This window comes from Alosa alosa, chromosome 1 (genome assembly GCF_017589495.1).
Source record: "Alosa alosa isolate M-15738 ecotype Scorff River chromosome 1, AALO_Geno_1.1, whole genome shotgun sequence".
In the NCBI taxonomy this organism is placed as follows: Eukaryota; Metazoa; Chordata; class Actinopteri; order Clupeiformes; family Clupeidae; genus Alosa; species Alosa alosa.
Genome location: NC_063189.1, coordinates 28,170,798 through 28,184,465, shown reverse-complemented (window position 1 = coordinate 28,184,465; position 13,668 = coordinate 28,170,798). Strand labels below are relative to the sequence as shown.

The 13,668-nt window shown below is 40.2% G+C and overlaps 1 protein-coding gene across 3 annotated transcripts; it reads right to left on the bottom strand.

The window, feature by feature from the left end:
- Positions 1-6,416: 6,416 nt before the first annotated feature.
- On the bottom strand, positions 6,417-13,617 carry ubxn7 (UBX domain protein 7). 3 transcript variants are annotated; one of them, XM_048264528.1, is made up of 11 exons: positions 13,284-13,617; positions 11,965-12,121; positions 11,728-11,795; positions 11,517-11,582; positions 11,295-11,410; positions 10,901-11,047; positions 10,692-10,782; positions 10,386-10,513; positions 7,751-8,213; positions 7,494-7,573; positions 6,417-7,199 (listed from the first exon to the last, which is right to left on the bottom strand). In XM_048264528.1, the coding sequence occupies exons 1-11, from the start codon at positions 13,351-13,353 to the stop codon at positions 7,038-7,040; spliced, it is 1,548 nt and encodes a 515-aa protein (XP_048120485.1). In that variant the 5' UTR covers positions 13,354-13,617; the 3' UTR covers positions 6,417-7,037. The 3 variants fall into 3 exon arrangements, with proteins under 3 accessions (XP_048120485.1, XP_048120501.1, XP_048120492.1); XM_048264544.1 differs by having other exon boundaries at positions 10,940-11,047; XM_048264535.1 differs by having other exon boundaries at positions 11,295-11,407.
- Between the last annotated feature and the right edge of the window lie 51 nt (positions 13,618-13,668).

The following is a 13,668-nucleotide window of genomic DNA, read 5'->3' as shown; positions in this document are numbered from 1 at the left end:
ACACAACACAAAGACATACTCAAATTAATTTCATTTTTTCCTCTTTAAACTTATTTTCATGAAGAAAAGGTTTATTTCATGGGCAATCCACAAATAGATCCAAAAAGGAAATTAAAGGGGTCCTGTGTGAAAAGCTTTTACAACAAGCTTTCACAACAACCACCACAGCCTAGCACAATGCTGTCAGAGTGGTAAAGCCTCTTTGAATACATTGAAGGATAGTTTTTGAACATGCTTGGTTGTGGCATGTTACAATATATTTTGCCACCAATCTTTGCCACCTCATAAATCCATTTGACATGTATCCTCAGTTATATTATAAGGTTAGGAATCCTCCATCTGGCATGGCCAAAGCTCTTGTCTGATTTCTTATGCTCCGAGTGCTCTTTACAGGATTTCATATGCACCACAAATTATGGGACATGAAATGGAACTTATCAGGTCATAATAAGGGATAATGTATTGTCCGCCGGTAATTATCAGAAAATATCCGCTGCGCGTCGGGGTTCTGTTCTCCCTGTCGGGACTTATTTTCTGATAATTACCGGCGGACAATACATTATCCCTTACGTATGACCTGATGAGTTCCATTTCATGTCCCATGCCACCAGTTTAAAGTAATTATCACACTTGAGTAAACACTTGTTCCTTGTGACTCAACAATTGATGAAAAACACCTACAGTTGTGGCTGAAATTATTACTCTCAGCAAACAGTTATTGTGTGCACATCCTACCTTCTGGCAGGTGCAGGACAATTTTCATTTTTTCAATTGAAATTATTACTCTTCCACAAAAAAGCCTCAATTTTTCTCTATTACTGCAATTCAGACTTTAGTAACACTTTATGAAAATGGCAAGGGAAATGAGAATGAGCTCTGAATGAGACTCCTGCATCAGTTGACAGGTAGGCTACATGTGACAGTTGTGATTGTGCCCTGCACAGATTCAATAGCCTAGAAATCTAGACGCGCCCCTAGCGGCAGCTAGTCTAGCAACTCTCTGTTGGCTTGTGAGTAGGGTTGCAAAGGGGCGGAACATTTCCGGAAACTTTCCGGAAACTTACCATGGGAAGTTAAGCTGGGGAATTTTGGAAATATTCCAAATTGGAAACTTTAATGGAATTAAAGGAAATTATGGGAATTAACTGGACATTTTGGGTAATTCATACAAACTGTTTCATATACAAACATTAACATTTTATTTCGTAATAAGCAATAGGCCTATGATTTGTTCGTATTTTCGCTTAGCTTAGCATACACAGCTAGCTAGCATGCTAGCGGGAATCCCATTCTCTGCCTATTGTTTACTAGCGTGCTAAACTAGCAACACTGAACTGCCCAAGATACACCACACCACTCAACAACAAAATCCGATTGGTTGAAACCTTTTTTTCCCATGCACATGAACGCACCATAGGTTTCCTTTATGTCTAGCCTATGCTGATTGCTGTGTGCATGTGATTGACTGATGTGCAGGCTAGAAATTCGACTGAAATTGCATTAAATCAGGTTGTTTTAACTAATATTATGCTCAAGATGGGGTTTTGTCCACTATTTAAGTTCCCTGTTATAGACTAACTTGCCATATTAAAAATTCCCAGTTTATTCCCATTAATTCCAGTTTATTCCTGTTAATTCTCATATATTCTCGTTAATTCCTATGGAAAGTTTCCAACTTTGAAAATTCCCAGAATTTTGCAACCCTACTTGTGAGCTCCAGAAATCGAAACTTAATCAGGTCATTGAAATCGTGTATAGAGTCGTTTTGTGATCTTAACATAATGATTGATGGCAGAGTTGCAACGGTTTGGCTTGAATTCCCTGCTACTTGAAAACAAATATCCTATTGCGTTCTATTGCGCGCAGAGGGAATTTGAAAGGCAACTGATTATCCCGCCCCTCGGACTGAGCACTGCGAACGGTGAGTGCCCAGACCCTACATTTTAATGTGGGTCTGGCTCGCCAGGCTACAGATTCAAGGCGCCCTGGGCCAGATTCAACAAACCAGCGCCAAATTAGGTGGTGTTCTTTTCTGGGACACATTTTTGGCCTGTAAACATCAAGCTGATATGACTTGCCAAAAAGCTCTAGTTTTGTGTGTTGTGTTGCAGTTTTGTTTCATCACTCCGAGAATGACTTGAGTTGACAATATGCATTTTATCCAATTCCATTCAATATTTTTGTGTTTTTCTTCTGTTTGTCAGTGGAGTCCTCCAAGGAGCCCACTATTGTTCAAAACATGACCAATGTTGTGATTAGACTCTGATGTAGGCCTACCTTGACCTTGGGGTTCATCTTGGAAGTTTTACTTAGCGCTTTGTCTTATAATTTCCAGTTATCTTTCTGTTCAGTCTAGGGTAAATATTTCTCTTGCAGCCACATCCAGCAAGGTTAGCTACAGCCCATGCACCTTAAACTTGTTAATAATATGTACAGCTATATATAGTCACCATAACATGAAGGTGCTTGGAAAGGTTCTGATTGTCCTTACCTTTAACATGCTTGCCTTAAAATTCCTTTCTGGGGCCGTATTCACAAAGCCTTTTATCTTACCACTAGGAGTACTCCTAAATCGCACTAAAAGATTTTAGCTAGGAGTTTTCTCTTAAAAGTTATTCACAAAGCCTTTCAGACCTACTCTTAGTAAGGAAAAATGACAACTCCTAAACTAAGAGTGTCTTCGTTGCTATGGATGACGTCATTACTCATGCACGAGCTTGACTGAAGTGACCACCTTGATTGGCTGATGATTGTAACGCGGGAATGATTCCAAACACCTCCCTTACGATGATGAGTGACAGGTGACAGGTCTGAGAATGCGTGCGCTACACAAGTAGTGCGAAGGACGGAAGATGATGAATAACTGAATAAAAAGGCCTAGCCTAAATGAATAAAGAGTAAGGCAAAACAAATAGCCTAGTAGCCTAATAAAACATAGCCTAGCCTACTGCATCAATCCGTAGGCCTATCTTTGCAACATTATTAAATTAATCTGTCACCATATGCCTACGTTTGCAAAGAGGAGAACATTTTAATTTGATTCACAATGAAACGTTACATTTAATTTACATGTTGACAATGAGTAGTTTTGGTTGTTGTTGGTGGCGTTATAGCATCCCTTTTATGCCTACAATGCAAAATTGTTCCCTCGCGATTGGAAGCTCCTGTTGCGCATACCCATTTCAAAACATGCAACGTGAAATGCCACAAAAAGCTGTTTGTGAATAGGTCTTAGTGAGTTAGGAGTCCTCTCGACTTCTTTTAGGCTGTCCCAGACTTAGGTGCTACTTTTAGGTCTAAAATGCTTCGTGAATTACTTTTAGTGAAAAAAATTAGGAGTCCTAAAGTTAGGAGTGACACACCCATTATTTTTAGGAGTTGCTCCTAAATTCGCCACTTAGGAGCTACTTTTAGCCTTAAAATTCTTTGTGAATACGGCCCCTGATCTCCTCAAGCAACTCTTTCCTTTAATTTCTCTGGTCCATGTCCATTTGGTGCACACAATGATTCCAAACTGCAGAGGGATTAGGCTACTTTTCATTTAAATAGGCTGAATGACTGAATACAAGATCAAATACATCTGTTATGATAATTTTCTGGAAGTGAGTGACACCTACTAGCCTATAGCAAAAAGGGAGCTATAGGCTAATGTAGCCTAACCCACTTCAAGAATTATGCTAAACCAGGTTGTTATTTCACGCATGGATAAGAGAACAGTATGTGGTAAGGTAGGCTATCTATCTATCTTGATGGCAAACAAGCTAATTTCCCAAAAAGGTGTTCATTTAAGAAGAAAACTAGTTGCCATGGCCTAAATTAACAGCCCAATATGGTAGGCCTATTAGGCCTATCTCCCTTGTTTTTCTTAAATCTCCTGAAAGGTATCCAATGTTAAGTTTAAGTCTGACGTGCATTTTGGAGAAGTGAATTTGACCTTTGTGTTACATTTAAAGAAAAGATGATCCTGTTAACAACAATGACATGTGACCTTGACATTTGACTATCATCAGTTCTAGGGATGTGACGATGCATCGTGGATTAAAAATCGATTTACATGTGTGAAATTACAACCGGTTGAGAAAAAAAAATAATCGCGATGCACGTTGTTCAAAATTAAATAAATAAATAATAACTCTTAAGCTCTTGCATTGTCGAGCTATGTTCAACTTTACCAAAGACAAAGAGTAAAGGGTCTGTCCCAAGGAGAAAAAGTATCACTTAACTTAAACACACGTGGGGACACTAAACAGCAGTGTTGTAGACAAGTCACTATGCCTCGAGTCCAGGTTCAAGTCTGAGTCAAGTCCAAGTCATTAAAAAAAATCCAAGTCAAGTCCGAGTCGAGTCCACTACTCATTCGAGTCAAGTCCCAGTCGAGTCACTATTAAATGCAAAACTGACAACCTTCGGGGCACTCATGTCTCCAGGCATTTGGCGCCATTAAAGTTACCGTCCGTTATTGTAGGAAGATGGCGTGATGTGTGATGTAGGCCTATGACATGAAGCAGTAACACTCCATTGCACTAATATTAATACTAAAAATAATTTAGATATTAAAATCCTATACCAAATAATATTGTAATGACATTACAATTATAGCCTAATGACATTACAAAAAAAGAGACCCAAGTCCAAGTCAAGTTACGAGTCTCTAAATTTATCTCATGACTCAGACTCGAGTCTGAGTCCTACAACACTGCTAAACAGTCAACCAGTAGACTATGATGAAGTTGGCTTCATTGTTTACAATATGTTCAGGCCTCAGCTGAATCAGAGACAGAAAGTGGTAGAAAGAGCTGTTGGAGCCTAATAGCTTAATAGTGACAGCACCTAGCCTATAATATCTGCACAATGTGTGCGGTCATGAATAAATAATCAGAAATAGGCTACTATTTTTTTTCTTTTTAGATCAGTAGTTTATATAACAATATAATAATATTATAAATATAATAATTATATCATTGACTAGCCCCATATGCCCCTCACCCCGGTCAGACATATTAACTAACAGACTGCAGTTTATTCAACTAAATAAATTGTGAGAAAATCGCATCATAAACTTAAAATCGTGAATCGTATCGCGACTTGAGTGCATTGTTACAACCATTATCAGTTCATTTTTGAGCCAAAGTGAACGTCTACCACATTTGAAGAAATTCCCAAGGTGTGATATCATGTTTATGATAAGATGTACATGAGGTCACAGTGACCTTGATGTTTAGATTTAGGTGGTCAATTAATATGTAGCCTTCAGAATTCAGAATAATAAAATGGACAGACATATGCAAGGACAACCCAAAAACAATGCTGCATGCCAGTGTAGAGGCATACAATACCCCTTCTTGCAAGGTTAAAAACAAAGTAAAAAAGAAATGCTGGAAATCGCTGTGGTGGTTTGTGTTATTCTGTAGACAAACAGACCTGAAAACATTACCTTGATGGAGGTATAAGTTCTTCCAGAACAGTAAATAAAATGACCCAATTAGCTATGACAACGCCTCTACCATCATTTTAATGTGAGCTCCAGGGAAAAAATGTAGATGGAGCAAAGGAAATTAATTGACTGGTTTACAATATTTCATGTGAATATGAACCAAGTTAGTGAGTTATATGAGGTTTATAATTATATGCCAAATATAAAGCAGACTACTTTGGCAGGTGCTGGGTAGCTAGTTTGTCAAGGAATTCAGGGTCATGAAAAGCGTTGATTCATTCATCCAACACAATTCAGCATTTCAGGCTGGTATGGCTGATAAGTTTGAATAACAACACGTAACACAGATAAAACTATGGAGACAATCATTGATTTTTAGAAAGGAAACACACCATTCTGCCCCCACTGGAGATTCACGGTTCTATGGTCAGCAGGGCCGTGTTTCACAAACTCCTGGGCACCACCACTCAGCAGGATCCAAGACACTTTACTGAAGTAATGAAGATCCCCAAATTCCTTTAACAACTCATGGCATTTGGGTTGCCACAAACACTGCTGGCTCAGTTCTACATTGCCATAATAGAGTACATCATCACAGCCTCCATCTATGCCTGCTTCAGCTCTGCTTCTTTGAACATAAATATAAGCTACAACCGGTGAAAAAGAGAGAGAAAAACACTCAAACTAATCGCCACATCTGCCCCTGGTCTTCCCCAATTCCATAATCCCCTGGAGGAAGGACCCTTCTACAACTCCCTTGCTGCAAACTACTGATCATGTCTACTGTTGTCTGAGCACTTATTCACCTTTAGTTTGTTTGTGTGTAGTCTACATTTATTTTATGGGTTTTTTTATGCATATCATTTCAGATCTTTTTACTGGACCAATATTTATGTTGACACCTGTACGAAAAGATATCATTAAATTTCCAATACTTGGCAAATTAAAGATTCTGAAAAACAACTCTATTAACAGTCGAGAATCCCTTTGTTTGATGATTATATTTGAGAATCAACATTTTTTTGGAAATGATACAGAATATAAAAAAGGAAGAAAAAAAAAAAAGAAAGACAAACTCACTATGACTAAATGTCAACCTCTACACCATCTTTGTACAGTGCAGGTTTTAGAATTGAGGGTTTATCCTCTAAATACCTTTTTGTTGGACCACCCAGCCTCTTTTGGTATTAGCCTGACGCAGACATCAGTGTTGGCTGTAGGCCATGGGGAAAGCTCAATCTCCTCCATCCTATGTCAAGTTCAAATGTTTGTGACATCTTGGTACAAAGGGTTAAAAAGACAGTATCTTTTGTTCCATCATAATCTCAGATACCAAACCTTAACACCTTTTTCCATTCAACTTCCATTACTCATCTATGAGTAGTACTCGACTCCGATTGGTAACGTTACACCATGGGTTTTGGCAACGCTTGACCCAATCAGGCTTATGTGCATTAAGTGACTGAGGGTGAACGCCAAACAAAGTGGGGCTTCTATACATTTGTAGTCCTCCCAGGCCTTTAAAGAGATTGCTGTGTCCAGATCAGATGGAGGAGAGGAATGGGGCATGTGGATGAACTAGCAGAGAGAGGGGGGGTGGGGTCTAATTTCTCTCCTGCACAAAAACAGTTTCCTGCGGACACAGTCCCGCTTCCTGCAGTGTGATGTCATAGTCCAAGTGGGCAAGTTTCCGTCTGGGGAAATTGGTGACGAGTTCGAAGCGTTCATTAGGGTAACCCTTGGCCTGCACATGCCTCACCAGGACCTGGGGACAGAAACAGGAGAAATTTGAGATTTAGAAAAAATGAACTGAATTGTATGGATGTCATTTTCAGAAAGACACATTGAAATATACCACGTTTAACAGTGAAATGTTAAATGGACAGTAGTTACACAGATTTTTTCCTACTCTACATCTCAAAGCGCTTTACAAGTCAATACCTCACATTCACTCGAAAAAACAAAGATGCTTCATGTACAAAATAACTATGATAACCGAGTGACATATTGCAATAACATTTTGATTTGGAACATAGAGCTTTGAACTGCTGGCACTCACCATTAGCGTAGCCTTGGTAGACAGCGTTATCTGTTCCCTTTGTCCATCTGGGTATCGCAACATGAGTCGTGCCTTGGGGCCTGTAGTCATAAAAAAGTGTATAGTACAGCCACAGTCAATTAAACAAATATGGACCACTCATTTTAATCGGATTTACAAAACAGAACCCAATTAAAACAAATGTATCCCTGGACGACATTGAATGACACTGCCCTGAACCTATGACCCAATGTAAAATTTTATCAGTCATGGCATACCGTTGTCGTCGGGTTTACTGGCGCTGGTCTCGGGGAGCTGTGTGTGCTGATCTGGTGAAAAGTGGTTGTTCTCCCCATGGTGCCGCTGGTTTGAGCTGGACTTGGTCTGCTGATTCGATGCGCTGGGCTCAAGGTGGTTCTTCTTGCTCTCCTCTTTCCTGTGACTCGACTCTTTGTGTGGGGACTTCCTGTGTTGGACGGGGCTTTCTGGCCTGGTGGGCGGGGCAGGGGCAGCAGAAGGCGACTGGTGACCGTCCAATGAGTCCTCGCCGCCTGCCCTGCCCTCATCGTCGGAGCCGTCCACCGAAATGAGGCCTTCGCTGTCAGAGAAAGGCTCCGCGTCAGAGTCATCGTCGGAGCGCGAGTCTGGCCGGTCTGCGGCAGACTCGTAGTGGGTCTCCTGTAGCGAGGCCCGAATAGCCGCCTCAAGCTGACTGTCCTCGCTGGCATCAATTAGACTCTCCTGAGAGTGTTAAGTGGATGGAACAGAGAGGAGTGATGACACAGAAGAACATCATGGAGGTGTCACTATGAGTCATACAGTAGGTTTAGTGAGTTCATTTGTGGGTGACTGTCTAAGACTAGGGCACGGGGCTCAACATATTTCCAACAACACCACTATCGGTCTACTGCTGTTCATTATCTGAATTGAGTTTACAAGCTTTCTTACACTTCAGGAATTATTTGAGATGTTAAAATAGTATTTCTGCACATTCGGAACTTTTAAACTTTTTGTTCAGTAGAGAAACTAGGGCTCATTTGGGTTCAAATGTTATTACCTCCGCATAAGTATGACCTGTTTAACACGTTTGTATTGATAAACAGGACACAATGCTATCAGAAAAACTGTTGCTGTTTAATGACCTAAACTAGACACAGATCCTAAAGTACTACAATAAATTCATCTGCATATGTATCTGAAATGGGATCAAAGTAGTGACACACAACAATTAGGTGCGTCAGATCAGTCTGTTGATAGTTAACTCAACAACCCCTTATTTACATGGCTAGTTTCACAACTATATCAGTTATTATTAGGGGTGTAAGGGTACCCAAAAATCACAGTTCATTGTGTACCTCGGTTTTTAAGTCACGGTGCGGCCAATTTTAGTTAAAGCTAAGCCTGTGATCCTATCCTAAAACTCAGAGACAATATTGCTAATGCACAATGAGAATAGTATTTTGAAAAGGTGTCAAAAGTTTTTTGGATGTAAATTGACTAAACTGACATATATTTGTGTGGGAATTTCCAATCTGAAACATGGTCCACACACAAAAAAGCCTTCTGTTGATTACTGTTAAGGACTGCATTTGGAACATTCAGTACAGATCTGTAATATTGCATCTTGTACCTAAACGGTTCGGTATAAATATGTGTACCTTTACACCCCTAGTTATTATGATGTTCAAATCATGTATGGAAATTTTGTTATGCTGTTACTAACTTTGATGCACATCTGAAGTATTTCCTCTCCTAAATAAGTTCAACCAGGTCAGCAATATTTTTAAACTTATGTTTGATGGGAATTTGGCCTACATTTCAAATACTCACCATTTCTATTAATCTTATGATCATTCTGTGTTTTTTTTTTTCAACATCACAACTGTAACATATTACAAACTGTCCTAGTATGATCCAGTTTTCTGCCCACAGTAAAATTGTGTTGGGGGCAGCCGTGTCCTACTGGTTAGCACTTTGGACTTCTAGCCGGAGGGTTTCCGGTTCGAACCCCGACCAGTACCGTATTTTCCGGAGTATAAGTCGCACCGGAGTATAAGTCGCACCAGTCAAAAAATGTGTCATGAAGAGGAAAAAAACATATATATGAATATATATATGTTGCACCTGAGTCGCAGGACCAGCCAAACTATGAAAAAAAGTGTGACTTATAGTCCGGAAAATACGGTAAGTTGAAGTGTTGAAGTGCCCTTGAGCAAGGCACCCAACCCCTCACTGCTCCCTGAGCGCCGCTGTTGATGCAGGCAGCTCACTGCGCCGGGATTAGTGTGTGCTTCACCTCACTGTGTGTTCACTGCGTGCTGAGTGTGTTTCACTAATTCATGGATTGGGATAAATCCAGAGACCAAATTTCCCTCACAGGATCAAAAGAGTATATATACTTAATACTATATACTTATACATACTGATGTGATGTTTTGTTAATATTTGTTTAAGTGGTGTAGTTTTAAAATGAAAAGTCAAAATGAGGATGAAAATGACTGAACATTTTTGTGCAAACACAAATTATTTTGGCACTTAATCCAAATGTCAAGGGACTGCTAAGTCTAGTCATTAATAATAACATTCATTAATAATAACATGCAATTATCCAACACATATTTTGAAGAACACGGACATGTATGTGGATAATGCCAAGCGCTTAACCTGATTGTTAAACTACACACATACAGTTCAACAGGGAGCAGTTTATGTACTCGAACAATTCTGATTATTCACATGTATGCATTAGCGTGCTACTCTGTCAGTGTTTATGTGTTTATTATTGAGAAAAGCACACACTCCTGCACTCCACAATATCCTATTAATGCAGTCAGTTCGACTGAAGTAACACTGTTTGAGTTTGTACGAGAGCGTAACAGTTACTGGAGGGCGGTGAGTACGGGAAAGGTTTACCGAGCGTGCTCTCTTTGCAGGGGGCTGACAGGACAGCCCATCCAGCTGTCCATGCTCGGTCAGGAACCCCGTCACCTGGTCTAGGAATGAGGACACGTCCAACTGATTCCACTCCACCATCTTTTGACCTATCAGTCACAAAACTCAAAGGTTACTACGGTCGTATACATTATTGATCACACCTTTTCATTCTGAGCTAGTCAAAGATCCATGTGTATCTATCACAGTGGAAAGTCCTGAAAGTATTAGTAAGCAGAATTAAGAGTAAACAACATATCACCGACTAATGGGTCAGCTCTCTCTCACCTGTTCTGGGATCCAATATGGAGATGTATGGAAATTTGTTCAGTTTGTAAAACTGTATATACCTCTGCCCTTCTTCACTATCATGGTAAACCTGTGAATGCAATTAAGGACACAAGAGAAGAATCAGAGAAGTAATTTATAGTGTTTTTGTGAGTGAAAGGGTGTGATGACGTTTGTATATATATTTACATATATATATATATATTCACCTGCCAGAATATGAAGTGCTCTCTAATGATGGACTTAACTGCATCATTGCTCCATACATCCCTGTTTAGGCACTGGCAGGCAAAGTCCTGCACATTCTGAATGTTGATCATCAGCCATTTGTTGGAAAGCTGTCCACTGTCCTTTGCCTACAGTAACACACATGTAAGTAACTTATAGATCATAAACAGCAACAAGGCAGTAACATGGAATATATGTCATTTGGAAAATATGTTTAATATTCTCTCTTATGCATTTACATGATCTTAACATATATTTAAGAATATGGCTTTACAAAGAATGAGTTTGGACATGCTCTACACTTGGCAACCAGAACACAACAGTGACATAAAAGTATCATTACCCCCTCTACTGGTAAACATCAGAATGGCTCACCGTCTCAAAGCTCCCTTTATGCATCAGTTCGATAGGTGGACGGAAGAGGTCAGCCAGTGTACTCAGCTTCTTGTCCATCGGGCTGCCGTTCCTCAATTCCTGTTCCTGCCTGACTGCTCAAAGATGAAGAAACAGACTGTCAGCAAAGCACCTCCAAATGACCAATCGTGCAGTTTAAAAATGTGGCACTTCAAATAGTTACAGCCAGGGAGAGTCTCTTACTGGTTTCTGTCTGGAAGTCTCGAAAGCCATCAAAAATCGATCTGGCTGGTCTTCGTCGTTTCGGTACTGTTTTGGGGGGTAGAGGGATATTATGAATGTGTTTGTACAGACTAAGGAGCTCTTGCCAAGAGCATGAACATAGATAGATAGATAGATAGATAGATAGATACTTTATTGATCCCCAAGGGGAAATTCAACATGTTGCAGTTACCTCCAAATAATGGCTCTGGCTCTACCAGTATGTCTTGCTTCTGTGGGATTGGTGCTCGCACGTCGTCTCTGTGGAAACACTCACATTAGCACAGGAAAAGGAAGTGAAGATCAGGCACAGGTAAACTATATACCCCCTAAAACGCAGTTAGGTTTGGGTCTGTGAAAAAGCCAATTTCCTATCAAAAATGTAAAGACATACACAGGGGGTTGTCTGTTGCCCAACTCATTAACTCACTCTGCGGGGTGAGTTGGATGACTCGAAGCCCCTGCTGAACTAGAGCTGGTGCTGGGCTCCTCTGCAATCCCACCTCCATCCAGGAACATGGTCACCGCCATCTCCAAATTATTGTTGCAGGCTTCCAGCATATGCTTCCCTACACTTTCTGTGGCCCCTGTGGAAAGTGAGATAGTACACATTCATAATAACGAAAGCAAAAACATCCTCATGATGTTTCTACACAGCCAGGTGCAATGTTTTAAAAACGTTGTATTCAGATGAGGGAAACCAATCAGATAATCTATCCTTAAAACAATATATCAATACAAAAGTACATTTCATGGCAATCTTTGAGCAGCGAAAACAAGGATGGACTTTTGTTAACCATTTGACAATAACTCTTAACAGCAAGCGCTCCACGAGGGTCCTTATCATTGCGCATGCGTTAAACAGCTGACATGCTCGTCTTCCAAGTTACAGTTACAGGCCTCTTGGTCTCAGGTTTTGGATATTACAAAGTGAAACTTGTACGTGACAAATGCACAAGATGGAAAAGTCACCTGAAATTACCCCCATTTTGAAGAGCACACAATTTGTTATCATTATCCATACATTCCTACACGACTAATTTAACTTAAATCTCAGACACAGAAACAGGATAACTGGTACAATTTCTGCCTTATACCGCCATATTGTTGGTTGACTGGATGATATGGGAACTCGCTTAAAGATCGATCTAACGTTAAGGGTTAAGAGGGTTAAAAAGTTGCAAACAGGTTGATGATACAGTAACGTTTGCTTCTTCTGCTTACAACGTTACATGTCCTGACCAATAACATGCACTCAGCAAAACATATCTGCTTCTCCAGGACTCGCTTAGGAAGAGCCTGAGTGAGCTTACTAGCTAACGTAGCTCATATTTGCAGGAATATGTTGCACACAACGACGTCAATAGACAGGGCTGTGAGAAACGCAAGACTGTCAGGATGGAGTTGCAGTCATGTAGTGTACAACGATAAACTAGATATCAAATGCGTTAGTTTCATGGACTTTGGGTCAAGTATGGATTTTTATGGAGCCCCATATCCCCAATTCTTTATAACAACCAGTAAGTGCTATGGTTGTATCCTTAGCCAGCTAGCTTGCTAGCTAGCTCCTTCTTCTCTCAGCCAGGTCTTTTCCCTTTGCATGACAGAGGGGGCAGTAACGCTAGCTAGGTAGTGATGCCCCGTTTAAGTTCCATGCGCAATTTCTGTAGAACATGAATGTACCTAATTTGTACCACAGTACCTTACCAAATGCGAACTGCTATCAGTTTTACAAAACACTATATTTACCCGTTATGGCAGTGAACTGTTGTATTAACCCATTAAGCCCCGGTGCCGATGCATCTCCGAGCGTCGCCATCTTACCGCCACCAACAACAACACAGAAATGCGCTTGCGCAAAGCTCACCAATATTTACACCGCCTCGGTGAATTCGTCACGAATGGCTTCAGTTTTATTATGGGTAATGTATTCTTATCATATACAGCTCAAAATCGTTTGTGCCACCAGAAAGCTGATTCAGTTACAGCAGAATAGACGTATAGGTCTGTTTCTGATTTGCGGTTAGTGTCATTGTAGTATTTTAAAAGTATCTTTAATGTGTTGCTATCTACAAAAAAAATAATAAATGCAGGAAACATGAAGGTGCAAAAAATCTAAATGGAAAAATCAAAG

Excerpts from the sequence above, each read along its gene's own strand:
- ubxn7 (XM_048264528.1), bottom strand. The coding sequence starts at position 13,353 with ATGGCGACGCTCGGAGATGCATCGGCACCGGGGCTTAATGGGTTAATA. Across the intron at positions 11,796-11,964 it reads CATCCAACTCACCCCGCAGA|AGACGACGTGCGAGCACCAA; the intron begins GTGAGTTAATGA and ends GTGTTTCCACAG. Across the intron at positions 10,783-10,900 it reads AGCACTTCATATTCTGGCAG|GTTTACCATGATAGTGAAGA; the intron begins GTGAATATATAT and ends TTGCATTCACAG.